The sequence below is a fragment of the Centroberyx gerrardi genome, chromosome 9 (assembly GCF_048128805.1).
Source record: "Centroberyx gerrardi isolate f3 chromosome 9, fCenGer3.hap1.cur.20231027, whole genome shotgun sequence".
NCBI lineage: Eukaryota > Metazoa > Chordata > Actinopteri > Beryciformes > Berycidae > Centroberyx > Centroberyx gerrardi.
The window spans coordinates 7467365-7486730 of record NC_136005.1 but is presented as its reverse complement, the minus strand read 5'-3'; the positions used below and the strand labels follow the sequence as shown (position 1 = coordinate 7486730).

At 39.6% G+C, this 19366-nt stretch overlaps 1 protein-coding gene across 1 annotated transcript; it reads left to right on the top strand.

The window, feature by feature from the left end:
• The first annotated feature begins 367 nt into the window (after positions 1–367).
• On the top strand, positions 368–17058 carry adgrl4 (adhesion G protein-coupled receptor L4). The gene is made up of 16 exons (XM_071920101.2): positions 368–439; positions 895–1044; positions 4793–4942; positions 6008–6157; positions 6527–6597; positions 7414–7584; positions 9525–9708; positions 9860–9973; positions 10892–11091; positions 12555–12734; positions 13807–14010; positions 14568–14788; positions 15016–15082; positions 15256–15347; positions 15797–15965; positions 16551–17058. The coding sequence occupies exons 1-16, from the start codon at positions 394–396 to the stop codon at positions 16611–16613; spliced, it is 2232 nt and encodes a 743-aa protein (XP_071776202.2). The 5' UTR covers positions 368–393; the 3' UTR covers positions 16614–17058.
• Positions 17059–19366: the final 2308 nt, after the last annotated feature.

Here is a 19366-nt window from a genome sequence, read left to right as displayed (position 1 = left end):
GAAGTCAGTCGGTATTGTTTTGGCCTGTGTTTACATAGCCTACTGTACGTGTTCGGCTGAGAACAATGGCACGGGGGGGCATTCAAAATGGCCACCGGAGTCGCAATGTCAACAACACTACATCAAATGAACAAAATTAACTCTACTAAAACTACTCTATTTGATGTAATACGGAGCCAAATGAAGAGGCGCTGCGCTGTAAGTGCGTCGGGTGCTGTGTGTCGGAGTGGCTGGCGATGGGACGGTGCTGCGTGTTTGTGAAAGCTGATTAAAGATCAAGACAGGAAGGGCCAGGATTAGGGAAACAGGAAAACTGATGCAAGGAAACGGACTACGTCACCAGCCAGCCCCCCACAGCCTCTGCTAAAAGTAAAATCCTGACCCAGCGCAAGTATGGAGTCTTTGCTCAAGTCCCCAATGAAACTTGTACTTTTGACAGGTAAGTGAGCTTATCCGTCAGTCTCTCGGACAGTAGCTGTAGCATGGCAGCTCTCTCGTATGGAGATTGGTGTACATGTGTGTACTTTAAGATCAACTGTGATGGTTTTTTGGGTATGTGAAGGCTCAACAGTTGTGCTTGGTATACGATTCAATTTCAAAATAATGAATGTAATAATTTGTGATTTACAATAGGACTTCTGTATTTATAGATGAGCTGTATTCTAAACTTGGTCATGTGTAGCTCAATGGATCTTGTCACTAACACTGGCCCAGTTAGGGGATCCATTCCCTGTGTAGTTCAATGAGTAGAGCATGTCACTAACACTGCCAGGGTTTGAGGTTCTCATCCGTGCTAAAAATGTACTACAAAGTGTTTCGGAGAAAGTGTCCACCACATGGTACAAGTGAAACTAACCTTAACTCTAATTGAGTCTTGTACTTGTGTCCGCGCAGCATGGCTCTCCAGTCTGATGGACACATGCAGCTTCTCTGACATTTGTGATTCATGCCATCCACTTGCAACATGCAAGGCCCTGAATGGATCAAACGACGGCTGCTTCTGTAGCCATGGATATACAGGAGACGGAACAACATTTTGCAATGGTGAATATAATTTCTTCAACACACAAAGCCATCCATATATTACAGAGTATTTACAGTGATGCAAGAGCACAGCCAGCCGGGTGTGTGTGGGTGCCTTAGAAGCTTGGGCTGTATTTTAGGAAACCTTTGACAAATTGTTATTGTTTTTGACCGCTCATCAACAGCAGACAAACATGTGGGCTCATTTAACAATAAGCCTTGGGAACACGGTTGTTACTCTGCAGTGCAAAGTAATTAGGATGTAGGCAGTTCAAAAATAACTCAGGCAGTCGATGTGTTAAAGCCGCTCCAAATGCCCGTTCATGAAGACAACAAGGTATTCAAGTCAAATGACTTCAAAAGAAACATTCTCCACAGTTATTCGATCAACACAAATCAGTGTCCATTGTTCCTCTGCAAGTGTTTGTCTCATAATATCTCAAAATGTTAATTTAGCTCAAGCTAAGATGTTATGTTATGTGTAACACATACATTGTTCAGCAGTGGTAAAGCCAGCTGCTGCATCTTTTAGTCTGCAGAATTACAATTGGATTAAATACCTTGCTTGTCAACAGTGTCAAAAAAAACCCTGTGATCACTTTATTCTACGGAAGAGAGTATTATTTTTATGTGCAAGAAAATAATTTTTGCTCTCTCACTTTGCCTCTGGTTCATGTCACCCAGCTCATTAATTTATTTGGCTGTTTCCAAAACACACAGGCCTTATGTGGTTAACTTTAAGATCTGTCTAAAAAATGTTCTAAACTTTATGTCTGCTTGTCTACCATTCCCTTTTTGGGACTTGGTTTGTTTTTGTAAGACCAGCTGTGGTGGTGTGGAGCTTGCATTTTTTCTGTTCACTAACAACTAGCTGGCTCCACAACTCAAAGAGTGTTAATCACAGAGAAAACATTGTGAAAAAAAACTTTATCTCCATGACACAGCTCTGTTACTAACGTTTTTAATGGCTAGCTCTGCCTTTCAGTCAGCATTGTTACTCTTGTTTTGCTTCTGGGCTGCTTTTGCTCAGAATTCCTGGAACCTTTCTTATTTCCTGACCCGATCATAATCATGGCAGGGTTTACATTTTTCAAGGGCAAAATGTAAATCAAAATGTGAGTAATATAAACAGCACAGTCAATGATTTCCAAACAAAAAAGGCACAATTAAGTTCAGGTTCATGGAATTCCTGTTTCGCAGCATATTTGACAATAATTAACTCCATTTGAGGTAAATGAAGTTCATTTGATGCATAAACTCATGTAATTAAGTGATCATTCTTCAAATTGAAAGATCGTGCCTTAAATTATTTCATGCTGTATTACCACTTTCGCATTTTAGGACTGAACTGCTATGAAAAAAGTTACTTATAAAAAAAAAAAAAATCCTGTATATTCATTGCAACTGAGACAGCCCAGAGAATCAATTCAAAGAACGAGGCGGATTAAGACAGAAAAAGGATCCATCAGGAATATTGTTTTTAATATACTCTTAATTTTTCAAGCAGCGAGCTCCAAAAGCACAGAGCTATTTATACTCAAAGAGAAAAAAGAAGACATCAAAGTGCATTATGAAATACCTGTGGGTGCTGTGTTTGTGCAACAAAGACGGTTCAAGGGTCTGGAATGTTATGGAGCTATTTCCCCTTTGAATATTGTCACATCCCATTGTGAGAGAAAAGGATATCCCTTCCCGGACAGCCTTTGTGCACAAGGTACATTGGGGAGGAAGAGTGATGTGTCCATCATATCTAGACAAATTAACAGAACAGTGGAAATTCTTACCAGGTCACTTCCAGCACACATAGAAATGCAGTGGAGGAAGGTGCGTTTGAAGAAGCTGGAGCAGCAGTTTCTAAAATGATTCGGTGACACAGCAGGATCCACAGCAAACTGTTCTGAACTTAGTGCCTTGTAAACCCGGGCAGGAAAATAAATACTCAAAGTAATTTGAGTTTCTAGAAATCAAACGACGGCAAACAACTGCTCAACTACTTCAAATGTGGCATGAAAGGTGCAACCAGCCAAGGCTGTAATCAAGTCCAAGACAAGACCACAACTGAGCTTCATCAAGTTCAAGTTCAAAAGTTAGGAATTCCTAAATATTAATCCCATTGTTGAGAACGGTTCAAGTCAATATTTGTGTGAACATGCACAACCCTCTTCCAAAGACAGAAACCAGATGAAACGTGCGATGTCATCAGGTATACAGTAATGTCTGTAGCTGCTCTATAGAGAATGAATCGGGATAGATGGTAATGGAGACTGCGATTGTACCTAGGGGGATTTTTCTGGGGATAACAGTCTGGTTCTTAATGGTGAGCATTACGCTAGAATAAACTGTATTTCAGTATTAAAACTCCAAAAAAACAATCTGTTGGTTTACAAAATCCTACTTTTTGTCTATTTGTTGTCTGTAGAGCAGCTCCAGACTTCACAGCTTCAGCTAATGACATCACATGTTTGAGTTCTGGTTCTCTGGTTTCTGTCTTTGGGAGACAGTTGTTGATGTTAACACATTTTGTCTGGAGTGTCCTAGAATATATCGATAGTTTTGTTGTTTTGTGGTGTATTTTTCTTGTCCCTGCGGATGAATTGCCAAACGCAGATGACGTGACATCACATCGATACCTTTCCACCGCAGCTACAATAGAGTTTAATAGAGGAACAATTTTCAACTAAACATCAGGTTTCAGTGTCCCTCAGAATCAAAGGCAGAGATACCAATTTCTCCCCTGACTGTAGCCTCAATAGTCTATAATGCAGTGCAGCCACAAGACATGTTGTGTTTTGAGCAAGGGGCACGACTCTCTCTTTTCCTTGACGGGAAAAACTCACTCTCCTGCTCTTGCTCCGCTATTGTTATTCCTATCGCTATCTCTATTGAGCTCTCCACCTACACTTCAAAGGAACAGCTGGATGCAACAAGTTCAGGCCCATTCTCTGGGGGTGGTTGAAAGGCATTTTGGGAAATGCAGGAAATCAAAAAGTAAATCACTACACTTCATCACAGAGCAACTCTTGGAATGCACTGAACATCACAGATTGATTATATTTAACGGTTAAAGAGTATCCAAGGGTGGAATCTTCCTTCCTGTAATTGTTCAGTAATGTTTTTTTTTTTCAATATTAATTATCCATTTAAAGGCAGCAGTGAATGAGTTTCCCTGCCATTGAATAGGTGGGGTGGGTCACTCTGCAAAACAGCTTCATTAGACTGGTTAAGTGTCCCATGATGAGCTAAATGCTGTTTCAGAGGCTTTTCCACCCTGCCAGGAATAAAATGATGAGAAAACACTGAATACTTGTCATTTTTTGGCATGAAAATGGTCAGATTAAAAGATATATATTGCAGCACAGTATCGGCTATCGGCAACTTCAATCCAAAAACATCAGTATTGCTATTGGCCTTCAAAAACCCATATCGGTCGAACCTAAAGTATATAAGGAACAATAGCAAGTGTGTCTTATGATTTTCACATAATTCTCAGATTATTGGTATCACTTTCAGGTAGAAATACAAGACCAAACACAAATATATACACAAGACAATACAAAGATCACCACAGACCAGGACTGAGCCTGAGACACGATCAGATTTCGAAACTGTGGTCTCAAGACTGGACAAAGGGCCAAGACCCGACTCAAGCGATGCAACCTCACATCCAACCGGCTTTCCAAATAGGCCAACAATATTTCAAGCCTATTTTGAGAATTATTTTCTTGCAAGCAACTAACCCAGTTTACTTCCTATCCCCCTCTCACCGCAGACGACAACGAGTGCCAGAATGTGACTAATATCTGCGGGGACAAGGGGAACTGCACTAACATACAGGGCAGCTACTACTGCACATGTGTCTCTGGATACACATCCACAGGACCGGACAAGTTCCAGACAAACGATGGCACTGAATGCACCGGTAATGTCAGAGTTACAGTCATTTTATTCACCCAGTATGATAAATATACAGGGATTTGTTTTAGTGAAATTGATGCGGAAACATATTGACAGCTACTATAGTAACACAGTACATACTGACACACATGGTACCGAGACAACAGGACCTCACATAGACATACAATACACAGTAAGCTATAAATATCACTTTAAAAGGTGCTACATGTTGCATTTTTAAACATCAATATATCATTGTAAAATTAATTGTGATACATTGTTACAATTACCGTAAACAAGAACGACTGGTAGCCTCTATCTCACACCAGTATTGTTAGTGCTAGTGTTTCCCATCAACCCCACTGCTTTCTGTCACAAAGAAGATGTTGCTACTTTTCCCCTGACAACACTCTGTGTGCCTTTGTTTTCTCTTTCACTTAACTGAAGAGGGTAAACATGTTGAAAATGATTTTTCCATCTGCCTTTCGCTCTTTCCAACATCTGCCCCCACAAGAAACTCTGAAAGCTTTTGCTCTGTTTGCACTGGAAGAACAGCAGCCCTTATCTCTGATTTGTGCCGTAAAGCTATTTCCCTTTGTGCTGTAAATCAATGCAGCAGATTTCCCCCGAAATCTGACCCAGTGGCACACAGTGTAAAATGCAGTGTAGAGGCCGGTAGAGGCTCCCAGTCTTCTCGGCGGTGGTCTCATTTGTTCACAGTAGTACTAATGTCTCAAAATGAATGTGGTAATGATTCATTGATGTTAAAATACACATAGCACCTTTATAAATACACATGAAGCACTCAATCTGTATGCATATAGGCAGTATGGCTTGGCATGATCCTGTTGTGTTGTTTGAAGTGTAGTATGGTCTTGGAGTTTGTTTCCACAGCATCGACTCTTCATGAATTTCTTTTTCTGGACAGAGCAGCATACTGAATAATCTGTATTTCTGTCGTATCTACCACAATTTAAAACATTAATCTTTTTTTTTTTATTTTGTTATCATTCATTTTGGAGGTGTCACTTTTTTCATATGGTGTTTATCTTTTTTTGGAACTCAACTCTTCATTCACATCTTTTTTTAGATATTGACGAATGTAAGACAGGACAGATCTGTGGACCGAACTCACACTGCCATAATACCAATGGATCTTTCTATTGCACCTGCCAGCGCGATTACATCCCGACTTCAGGAGCTAAGCACTTTCATCCAGAGAATGGTGTAAGATGTAAAGGTTGGTATCTGGGCGTAAGAGCGCATACATACACACATACACCCACATATTCTTTTTCTTTTTTAACTTTCTCTCTCTCCAACACACACTCACATCACACACACATGCACACAACAGACAGGCATCAGCTAATTTAAAGATTTGTGGAGAACCTATGATGCAATGCACCAGGTAAACGGTGCAATGTTAAATTTTCTGATGTTTCAAGCAGCCTTGATGGCAAAGAGAATGATGTGACATATTATGCACTGTGCGTGTTTGGTGGAATTCAGACAGCGCACGTCTGTAACATCCTTTTTTTTTTCTGGAGAAACCATGAAGATCAAGTCACTAATCAAAGACACACCTTTGGTAATTGTTGTTTTCCAGAGCATCCCCAAAAATACTGCCATGACAACAGTGGCTGCATCACACAGACTGTCAACAAAACACTTGAATATGTGAGTACCCCTCTTCAGTAACTCAGCCAAATGTGGTGAAAATAGATATGATGACACTGCCCTCTGTTGGTGAGAGTGGAGTCAAACGTGAGATGAAACAGTTGTGTTGCCAATGGTGATAACAGTACAGTTTTGTCATTTCACATTCTGGATCAAACAAAGAGAAAATGCCAGACTGCACAGCGGTCAGACACTAAGGTCCCCTTCTGCTTTGATTAATAACTCCCTTTTTTTCTACATCAGTATTATTTTGAACACATCATAATGCAGATCTTGCTCCTCTTTACAGAGGAGAGGACACATCTGATTCAATGTACTATGTTTTTCATTATCTTAAAGCCATTTTTATCTAAAGGCTTATGCTTAAATGCTTGAAATTAGTTTTTTAGACAAATATAAATAGTGAAGTTGATGCTTATGTATGAATTTCTTTCCAAAGCCTTTGCTTCTCCGTTAAGGCAAAGGGCAGCAACTTTAAACAATCTAAAATATCAGATATATAATTTGTGTTATTTCATAGTTTACGTCTTTACTATTACCATATTCTAAAATGTGGAAAATAGTAAAAAAATAAATAAATTAAAAAAAAAGAAACTTTTGACTACTAGTGTATGCTGTTACATATCTTTTGAATTGCTTATTGCTTAATTTATTTATTTTTTTTGTTTCTCCTTGTGCCCTTCCTCAAGAGATCAGGCTGTCATTGTCAATTATTGAGTGACATATCTGGTTAAATAAAAGTAAAAAAGAAGAAGAAAAAGACTTCACTTGGGGCAGGAATGTGAGATCATTAAATACTCTGTCTTTCATTTGAAGATGAGCAACCTCACCGAGCCTCAGAGTCTGCTGGGGGAGATCGCCGAGCGGACATCCGGCGAGCTCACCTCGGTGGAGGTGATCGCATACGTTGAGGCCTTGAGTCGATCCACATCGATGTTGGCTGTCAGGGAGAAGGACGAACCATCTGTCATCAACTCAACTCTCACTGTAAGCTTTGTTTACCATTCTCAGTTAGGCTACATCAAGCAACATTTGGCATTCTGACCTGTGATTATCCAGTTCAGTTTTTACATTCACATTTCAGCTCTTTCCTCAAAGGTCAAATTACATAATACAATATTATACTGTACTATACCATTGGGCTCTGCTGATATGGGGTTTTGAAGGCCGATACCAATATATACTAGATGATATTTTGTGCCGATATTCAGTATCTTTAATTTTTTCCATTTCCATGCCAAAAATTACGAATACTTTGATTTGAAGCCTCTGAAACAGCATTTAAACCATCATGGGACAGTAAAACTCTTTGAGGCAGGATGACTCATTCCACCTATTCAATGGAAGGGGGAATTCTGGGATAGATCCTGTACAGGCCCACGGCCTAGTTTAATACATCCATGCCCACGGCGCGTGTGTTGAATTGCACGAGCTGCGGCCACACCGATCCGTCGGAAAACGGACAGAATTATTGACGGATTAATGGCAGAAATTCAGTAGCCTAGCTTCGCTAATAACGGAGCTACTTCATAGAAACAAGTTCAATTCGCTTGAACACATTGTTTTATCACTCACATTGGGTTGAAAATAGGAAAGACGTTAGTTTCTTCTTTGTCGACATGTTCACAACACAACCTGTCGACTCCGCGGCTCAGAGTAAACTGTCAGTGTCTGTCATTTGATTGTGCGTTTGTTTAACGTGGCCCGGCGTCCCGGTTGAGTGGAGTTTTCCGTTTTTAAAGGTTAAGGCCGGTGTTTTTTAATGCATTGCTTACCGTCAACAAATCCCATGAAAATAACAAAATCAACAATGCGTTTGCTCTACTCCCGTTGCTTTCTGACTTCCCACGTACCGTTTTTAGCCGTCAACCCGGAAGTAATTGGCTCCAATTGTAAGCTAAAAACCTTGAAATACAGCTCACAAAGACAGTTTCAATTTTAAAAATCGCTAACTGTTACCACGAAAAGTCAGACTGTTGTAATTATTACCAAATCAAATTCAAATGGGAACAAAGTCTTCATTACGCCGGGGACTATTTTCGGAGCTACGGACCTACTTTCCTGAGATCGCAAAGTGTTTACAGCCGGCTTATTAAGTTGTTTGAGGAAAAAGTCGGCTGGCCCGGTGCATCGCGATGATGAAATATGTTGCCCACAGCAACGGCATGGCTCTTTGACAAGTTTTTAATCGTTTTTTTAATACAATGGAGTTCTATGGCTGCTGGGACATGGCTTCATTGGGCATCGGCTACATGGACGAGACTTGCTGGCAAAACAAAATCATTGCTGATTTTGTTATTTTCATAGCATTTGTTGACGGTAAGCTATGCATTAAAAAACACCGGCCTTATCCTTTAAGCACTGTGATTGGCCCGAAGGTCCAAACACCGCCCAGCTGCAGAAAACTTTTGTCATAAAACGAACCTACAACAGGTACAACCACCGGTACAGCTCTGCATTTACTTTTTCAGAACCAGAATACGCGTTACGTCGTCAAATTTACTCGTGCCGGTGCGATTTGTTTCCTCTGTCAAGAGACTCAAGGCCATCTAGTCAGAGACGCCCTCTAGAGGCCATCTCACAAAGCAACATCTCACTAAGCGTTAACTGACTGACTGATTGACTGACCTGAATTTGCCGCGTGATGCCCTCGGCCCTGCGCCATTGGAAAAACATTACTGAACCATTAAATGAATGAATAAAAAGTACAAAGAAAATACAATTTCATTGCAGGCTTAAAGACTGTTTTTATGTAGCTGTGGTCAGAGAGGAACCTCCATCCAATATTTAATAAAAGGCCAATATTGGCAAACAATATATCAGTCTAACCCTACTTTACAAGTAATGACATAGGCCTATATTACACTTTTATACACACATTATACTATTTATTTTTCAAAAGATTGTCGTCATCTTCTTTTCAACAGAAATTGGTTAATGCAGTAAACAACTTGGTGGAGAAGGATGAACTGGTGGCTTGGAGCAGAATCAAAGAAGAGCGCAGGGAGAATACCATCACCAAACTGCTGCATACAGTTGAAGAAAGTAGTCTGACTTTAGCCAGCAGCTACAAAACTCCAACCGAGCTTGAGATCAAAGCAACCGAAATGGGTGAGATAATCATTAACACAGAGAGCTCTTACAGACACTCAAATGGTATTAAATTGTCATTCCAGTCATTGCCGTCTCTGATTGTGCAGATATTGACGTTCTGGATAATTGTCATTTTCATATCCTACCATCATTTTTCTCTCATCCACAGAATTGAAACTCTGTACCTTTGATGTTCGTCAGACGAAAGCCAAGCTGTCTGTTTCCATGGGAGGAGATCATATAAGTCTGACTCCAAAATCTAGACCAGAGGAGGGCAGGAATGGTAAGATATTTTAAAATATGTAAGTTACAGTCCGTGTGGGAAAATGTATATGCACACAATGACCTGTTAATGTGCATATTCACCACACAGTTGGTCAAGCTACACACTTTTATTAATTTGTACTTTTAACATTTTCCCACACTGAGCTTAACAAATATCCTCTTGTTCTGTGTGAGAGACAACGACTAATATATACTGTAGTATATAGCAGGGTTGGAGTCAATTAATTAATTAACTCATCAATTCCAATTCAGCGGAGGAATTGGTATTGGAATTTGAAAAAACCTACAGGAAACAGAATTGGAATTTCAGGAAGTTGAATTTAATTCAATTAAATTCTGTGAAATTCCATGGGGGTTTTTTTGTTTGTTTTTTTCTTACCCCATATTTTAGATTACACATAGTGTATATATATTCAATACTGATATACAGTATATTATCAATACTGAATATCATAAAATGTTAAAGGGACCTTTCAGGTGGTATTTGATGCAGAACATGTAATCGTTATACATAAATTATGATTGAATGTTTTTGATTGTCTTGTTTTTTTTGTCTTTTATTTGATTCATAATGTTTGACTTATAATGTTTAGCAAGACAAACTCTCTTAGAAATGGAATTTCATGGAATTTCATGTAATTCAATTCTGTTCACTGTCACTCCAATTAAATTCCAATTAGAGCTGAGTGACATTCCAATTCCAACTCCAACTCCAGGAATTGAATTGGAATTGATCATGCATTCTCAATTCCATTCATGAATGGCCCCAACCCTGATATAAAGTATACAGTATATTTCCATAAAGACAAACAAAAAAACAAAAATAAAAAAACGCCTGAGTTAACTGATGGAAAAGTTTGATTAAAAAAAAAAGTTAGACTCCTTCCTGTCTTTTTTTAAACTTTCTGTCCATCAGGAAGTGTGTCAGTGGTGTTTGTGCGATATGACAGCATCGGTGACATCCTGAAGCCGAGCAGCGACCCAGGTGTCACCGACTACTCGCGCTACGCAGGAACAGGGGAAATCACTGTCAACTCCCAAGTCATCGCAGCAGCCGTCAAACCTGCTGACGTTTACCAACTTGACCATGTCACCTTCACTCTGAGACACAATGAGGTAAAGATTATACAGAGTGCTGAGGCTGGCTACATTGTTTTTTCACTCCTGCACTCTTACTGTATACCTTAAAAATGTATGCTACTTCAGTCAGATGCTCAGCAATAAAAAATCTGCCAATGGGGTGAGACAAATCCACTTGTTTTGCAGAATTGTCATGAATGAAGTGACATCGTCTTGATGCTGGTGGATCTTTCTTATTCTGCCTTATTTAAGATACTGACACTTCCTGAAACAAGCAAAACTGCATCGTGGGTAATTGGAATCATCTCACCCCATAGGCAGAATTTTTCACTTTATTTAAGAAAAGTAAAATTTTAGGACTGAATATGAGACTTAATAGCTTGTAATGACAGAAATCTTTTGCTGCACACCTGTGTAAGTTTTTTTCTTCACTTCCCTGGTATTCTTATGTTGTGTCGTACAGTATATGTATTATTTAAAGAGGCATTAGCTTCTCTTACGATCCTGTTCAGTTTCAAACTTCATCAAAACTCCATCACATATCCTGCTGACAGATATCATTGTCAGTCTGGAGCCATCATTGCTCTTTTGTCTTGAGAAATAGCTTCCTTATTCCTGGATGAATCATGCAATAACTTGATAACTGTCATCGAGTTCCCAGAAAAGTAAAATTTAAACAAACGCACATGGGAGGGATAGTTTGTGCTTTGTGTAAAGTTTTATTTCAGTCAAATTCTTGACAATAACGACATCACCGAGTTGTCCAGATTTTATTCCCTGTATTTCTGCTATAAACTCTCAATTAAAGGGATCTTGCCCAAAGTCATAACAAGAAAGTGGTGAGAAATGGCCCAGGAATAATGCAGAATACATAGATGATGAAGGAAATAACCCTAAAAGTTAATGTTCTGGTATTTTCATTTAAGATCATGATAATGTATGAGAAAATGAAAATGCATCATTTTTGTTGGACCCTTGAGGCTCCAGTCTAGTAGAGGGAATGTGGCTCGCTGACTTAATGTTGAGCTGTGAAAATCCTGCTAAAAAAAGCTTTTTAAGGGCAGCGGCATCACGACTCATTCAGTGGGCCAAGAGTTCATTTGGATCCAAATTCATGGTCTTCTTGGTTATAGATAATTTTTATTTATTTTATTTTTTAGAGTGGCAATCAACTATACCATGTGTAATAATTATCTTAGCATTTTAATTGTTCCCATTTATTTTTCTAACAATGGGTCATGAACTTGTGAGATATTGTCAAGTTTTAAAAAAGTAAGAAAAATCAATGCACAACACTGCAAGCATGCAATTGTTAGAACTTTGCGTCTGGAAAATGACAGTTTAAGTGTCAGTTGTGCCTTTATAGATATTTTAACAAAGGCTTTCAAGTATAATTGATATAATTGATGTTGGCGGTGTGTCATACAAAGTGTGTGTGTCATACAAAAAATAAGATCCACGGTCTTAACAACTTCTTTCTCACTCTCTATCCCCCACAGCCCATAGACACGACAGCTGATGTGACCAAGTGTGCCTTCTGGGAGTACGAGGCGGCCGGCCTGCAGGGCCACTGGGCCACTCACGGCTGTGAGAGAGTTCAGGTCAACAGCACCGCAACCACATGCTCCTGCACCCACCTCACACACTTCGCTATCCTCATGTCGTCCGGACGGGCCAACGTAAGTCGCCACACATTAGAAATACAACTGTAACACCGCAAACGTACTTGCTTTTTGGCATTGTTTTCACTGGGGCTTAAAAACTGTCGCAAGAGTAGAGCCTCTCATCTGGATTGTGCAACTATTATTTTTGGTGACAACTTTGATTTAGGAAAACACTTCATTTCCAACAGATACAGAATACTGAGCCTTAAATGAGGAGAGTTAGGTGACTCAATATGCTATTTTCTCATGGTAAAATATGTAAAATATAGAAATATGAAATATGAACGAGATCAATGGCTGTAATATCAGTGGTTTTCAACTTGTGAGTAGGAACCACAGATGGGGTCACACGCTGTGCATTTTACCTTCTTAATAAATGATAAATTCTTCTTTTTTTTCTGAAGGAGCTAATAGATCATACATATTTGTTATATAATGAATAATTGAAATATAATGAATATTCACAGCCTCTGCAACCTAGTTCCCTCAGGCTATTTCACAGCTCACCATTTTGTGTGTGTGTGTGTGTGTGTGTGTGTGCGCGCGCTTGTGTGTGTGCATGCTTGTGTGTATGTATACTACGGCTTCACCAATATGGGTTTTTGAAGGCTGATACCGATATTTTTGTAATGATGCTGCCAATAGTCGATAATTTTTTGTCCTGCTATTCAATATCATTAAATCTAATAAATATCTGAATTCCAAGTATTCAGTGTTTCCACCCTGAATTCTATTCTTGTCAGGATGGAAAAGCCTCTCAAACAGCATGTTGACCATCATCTGACACTAAAACTCTCCACTGGAAACTACTAATAAAATTCTTAAAGGGTAAGCAGCTCTTTAAGGCTGGGTGACCCGTCCCAAATGGCAGGGAAACTCTGGGATATATTACTACCTTTAAATTAAGAGTTAGTTTTTCTGTATCTGTGGTCAATGAGGAACTTCCATCACATCAGCACTGGACCACATGAAAACCGGGCCAATATCGGTCTAGCCCTAGTGTGTGCCCGTGCAGCAACACTACAAATCACAACTTTGATACAATGAAACTGCGAATGAAACACCTCCATTTCCATTTGCCTCTCAGCTGGTGGCCCACTATACCATTCTGACCCGGATCACCCAGCTGGGGATGATCATCTCCCTCATCTGTCTGTCCATGTGCATCTTCACCTTCTGGTTCTTCAGTGAGATCCAGAGCACCAGAACCACCATCCACAAGAACCTGTGCTGCAGCCTCTTCATGGCCGAGTTCATCTTCCTGGTCGGGATCAACATGAACACCCATAAGGTGAGTTCTGGCTGCACCTCAACACGGTGAAACAAGGAAAAGTTCAGGTGTATGTGTGTGTTGTATTTGTTAATCTCCTTCACATTTAATTATACAGCCAGTCACCCCCTTGTCTGGTATTGTAAGATTACATAGGTGATCAGTCTGTCTGTTGGTCTGGATAAGAGCCACAGCTAAATACCTGGAATGTAAATGTTAAATGTAAATGGCACTCTCTCTCGCTCTCTCTCTCTCTCTCTCTCTCTCTCTCTCTCTCTCTCTCTCTCTCTCTCTCTCTCTCTCTCTCTCTCTCTCTCTTTCTCTCTCTTCAATTCAACAACAATTCAATTTCAAGTGGCTTTTTTGGCATGATAAGCTAATTTTTACATTGCCAAAGCATAACTGCTAAAAACATTACCAACACATCTCCTCGTTGATGAAACAAACAAACATATGTATAGTATAGAGAGTATAAATGGTAATCCTTACATATGGGAATATAATAATCTTACACATTGTGCCCCTCTCTCTCTCTCTCTCTCTCTCTCTCTCCCCCTTTTTGTCTGTTTTTTTTGCAGCTTTTCTGCTCTGTTATTGCGGGGCTGCTGCATTATTTCTTCCTTGCGGCCTTTGCCTGGATGTGCATCGAGGGCATCCATCTGTATTTAATAGTGGTTGGCGTCATCTACAACAAAGGCTTCCTGCACCGTAACTTTTACATCTTCGGCTACGGAAGCCCAGCGGTGGTGGTGGCCATCTCGGCAACACTGGGCTCCAAGTATTACGGCACTGATAAAGTGTAAGTGCAACAGATTTGAGTTTGTTTATGATGCATATTCCTTTAGTTCCTTTAGTAAACTGTGTATCAAGGATTGTATCTGCACACCTTATGTGTATTTGTAGCTGCAATTAAATAAAGTCAAAAACTAAACCTTGAAGGCGAGGAGGAAATTATTGCAACAAGGAAATCTTAAAAGACACATTCAGTCAGTGAAAGTGTTTGTTAAATAACGCTTTGTATTATAGGTGTTGGCTGAGCACAGAAAACAACTTCATATGGAGTTTCATTGGGCCTGCATGTTTGATCATTCTGGTAAGATCAGAAACCCCGATCAGATGAGATTGAAGCAGGTGCCTTTTTTCATGTACTGAAAAAAAGAGTATTAAAACATTAATTGAATTCATCAGAAAGGGATTGCTTCAAAGAGAAGGATTCATTTGATCTTGTTTTCTTTGTCATGTTTGTTTTGGTCGGTCCCCGCTCAGGTTAATCTCCTGGCTTTTGGAGTAATCATCTACAAAGTGTACCGCCATACCGCTGTGAAAAAGCCTGAAATCAGCCACTATGAAAACATCAGGTATGATTATGTGTACTGTTGTTGAGTAGGTCAGAAGATTCAGAATATTGAAAGCCAAATTTAAAGTTCAATATCGGTTAGATTATTATGGTATCATGTTGTCATTAGCTGCATGTGTACAATATCACATTTTGGAGACACCAATATTAATGGGATGCTGGCCCACAGGCACACAAATTCAAAGTGAAAAGTTGTAGCTGCACTCCCATAGCTACACTATATTGTCTCACAGCATTAAATCAAACCCTGATGAAAATAGTGCTGCTGTCAAATCGTCGCTTTTTTAATGTTGTAAGACAATAAAGAATTCTGCATCTATGGGAGCTATGGGAGTGCGGCTACAGCTTTTTATGTGCAATATCAAATCTTCCATTAGTCCTGTGCTGGTTTAGAAAAAGAGTTTATTTGCATGCACCCATCCTGTACTGAAGTCAGCCTGATAACCACAGGTCCTGTGCCCGCGGCGCTCTGGCCCTGCTCTTCGTCCTGGGGGCAACCTGGACCTTTGGTGTGCTGCACATCCTGAACGAGACGACGCTCACGGCCTATCTCTTCACCATCACCAACGCCTTCCAGGGGATGTTCATCTTCATCTTCCTATGTGTCTTGTCCAGAAAGGTAAAACCCCGCTTCTCATGATGGTTCATTATTGCTGGATGGACTTCCTTTGATTATTTTCGATCCCTTATTTATCCAGGGAAGGTGTGCTGAGCATGTCTGCACTTTCTCTGCATCACACTGCTTTACTGAGATGCACACAAAGTCATACTTGGGAGCTGCCCAGCAGAACTTCTAATGTTGGCAGCTCCACTGCAGCCGATGGGGGTTCAATGCCTTGCTCAAGAGCACTTCATCAGTAGTTGTTGGTAGATTGGAAAGCATTCCTGAGTCCCACATTTTCCCAGCTACTCTAGGGATTCAAACTAGTAACCTTCTGGTTACAAGTCCGCTTTTCCAAACCTTTAGGCTGTTACCAGTTTTGAGAAATGGTCGCCTCTATGCAGAAATTAATTGAATAATATGCTAGACTGAATAGGAAACATATATTATATTTTATGTTATATGATATGATATGATATGATATGATATGATATTCTGTCATGTTATGTTATGTTATGTTATGTTATGTTATGTTATGTTATGCTAGAAATAACAATAATAATATGTATTCATCCATCTTCTTCCTCCTATGTATCATTTCAGATTCAAGAGGAGTACTACAGGCTTTTCAAAAATGTGCCATGTTGTTTTGAATGCCTGAGATGAACCAGTACAACCAAAACCAATCACCTGCAGTTGTACAATAGTCTACAGCTTTGCAATAACCTTTGCCTTATGCGTTGATTATTGGAAAATACAGCAAATAACACCGTGGGAGGAATGATAAAGTACAGATGTCAAATAAACAATTACATGTAGCACTAGTAATTTCTAAATGTGTTATTTTCTTTTTGAAAAGCTGTCTTTTTATACATCATCTTTATGGTTATTTTTTTGTTTAGGATTTTTCAGTACAGGTTACACATATAAATCTTGCATCAACTGTTTCAGAATTCAGGACGTTTCTCAAAATAAGTTCCTGTCAAAGTAATACTGGAAATTAAATATTTTGTATATTTTCAGTTTAATTCAATTCCTTTGCAATTATGTGCATTACAGTCCAAATCTCCTAGGCAATCTGTTTTCTCGCTACTTGTTTGATCCTTTCTTGTGTGTGGAATTGATTTGTAAATTATTAAAATGAGTGTGGCAACCAGCACATATCTTTGCTCCTCTCTTCTTTTAAGTGCAAAATCAATTGTCTTGTTTAATGCATTCTTTCACCCTCCCTTCCTTAGGAACATTAACACGATTTGGTATACAACATACGAGAGATAAGAGTTATTTATTAATAAGAGTTAAAAGGGCTTCTTCCATTCTCTCTCGCAAAATTACAATCAGTAGCTAGGCCAATGGCTCCATCTACTGGACAAAATGGGGAACACTTTTTTCACTGTGGGCCAAAAGCCTTGGTACTGTACTTTGGCACAGGAACTCAAGTGTGGGTTTTAAGCGCTAGAACAAAATTTCTTACTGTGTTTCCACTGAGAAACATTGGCCATGGGCTTATCACCAGAATAATCCTAATTAACAACCTGTTTCCTGGGCAGCAGGGTGCCACAGTGATTAGGGAAACAAATCACCCAGGATTAAGACCTGTGTCAGCAAGCATTTGCCCTGTTAAAGAATCTATTTTGACTCATACTTGGCCACTACTGGATGTTAACTTGACTTTTTCACACCTATCTTAAAGTCTTCAAAGATCCATTTTTCTGTCCCTGGTCCACCTTTATTTATGTTCTCCCCAGCACTACAAAATGTTTAAAGGATTACACCTGTGTATAGTATGTAATGGCCCTAAAACTTTGATGCAATAATTAGTCAAAGCCTTTGCATTCATTTGTTGGATTTTGAAGCATACAGTGCAGAGCTCATTATTTTTGCATTTGGAAAGACATGAATGCTGTTTATTGCGGATTTTGGTCTCAGTCTTGAATAAGACTTGATTTACTGTAATCTTGGACTTTACTCGGTCTTGACCCCCTTTGACCCTCTTAACCTGAACTCGAATGGACCTCATTTTGGAACTGACTTGGACTTGACTAAGGTGGTCTTGACTACAGCTCTGCTGATGCCTGTAACAATACCTTCACTTTCTGTAGGGCCAAGTAAAGTGTCCTGAGTTCCCTAGTTTGTTTGTTTCAGTCACAGGACAGTGAAAAGTGGAGAGGAACCTGGGAACTAAGTTCAAGCACCAGGTTTGGCCCACAGTGGAAAACTAGTGAAAAACTAGTGGAAGTGCTAAATTGAGGTGGTGAAGTTCACATCATTGCATCACATCTCAATCTGCCACTGGAAGTCTACACAATTTTAAGATGAACTGCCTAAGCCTAATTTGTCCTGAAGAGTCACTCATTTCAGTTCACGGATGTGAGAAAATACACTTAATGATTCGAATTTGGGGGAAAACTGAGGAAATTGGATGATGCTGAAACTAAAAATGAGCAGAAGCAGAAGATTAGGTATAATGAGGAGTAGAAATGAAAGATGTATGATGGCCAAGAGACCCGGCCCCTTAGTATAATCACACAGGGGACCGACGCGCAGTGCAATCAGTAAGTAACCCTGAAAGACAGCAAGAAGAATAGCTACTCAAATGTGGCTGATTGCTGCTTGATGTCATCACCCTCAAGCTGCACATATCAAAATGGCTGTTCCTGTAGCCCTCTAGGTTCTGTAGCACTGTCTGGGCACTGGAGGCTGAGGCAGGAAAAATTGGCATGAAGAGGAACGATTCACCACACTTTCTGACTTTGTTGTAGCCTGGAAGAGAGCTTTGTGATGCTACTGGGGGACACTGGCATCGCTTATGGAGGAAGCCAGCCAGCATCTTCCATTCCTTCACTCCACCTGGCTGGGTTTCACTGAGGGAATCAGAGTGTGTCCCACTGGGTTTATCGCTCCATTTAGCTGTGAAAAATGTGTTTTCTCAGTTTTCTGAGCGATTAAAAAATGATGTTTTTGACTTTGATGTATTTTTCTAACATTCAAAACAAGACAAGTTTCTAATTCTTTAAGTTTATTCAAGGAAAATCACATCATGGTCTTGCCTATGACTTACAAACCTACAAATCATGACATAATGTAAACTTAACAAATATAAAACGTTCTACTACAACAATTTCTAGCATGCACACATCTTGCAGTGATATAATTACACTGTTTAACCCTTGTGTTATGTTAACTTTTTGGACCTTTTGATAAGGTTCACAGGGTCAAATTGACCCAGGACATTGGGATTTTAAACAATACAACAACAATACATCAATTTATCGCAGGATTGATTTCTATATTATCCTCGTCATTTTCCACATCACTTTTTGTTTCTCTCTCTTCAAGTATTAACTCCAAGGCCCGAGTAGAGATTCTTCTGATAATATTGATGGATTGTGGAAGTGACCCACACACTGCAGAGCTTT

Coding starts and splice junctions, on each gene's coding strand:
- adgrl4 (XM_071920101.2), top strand. CDS start 394: ATGGAGTCTTTGCTCAAGTCCCCAATGAAACTTGTACTTTTGACAG. Junction 4,943..6,007: donor CGATGGCACTGAATGCACCG/GTAATGTCAGAG, acceptor ATCTTTTTTTAG/ATATTGACGAATGTAAGACA. Junction 14,789..15,015: donor TATTACGGCACTGATAAAGT/GTAAGTGCAACA, acceptor TTTGTATTATAG/GTGTTGGCTGAGCACAGAAA.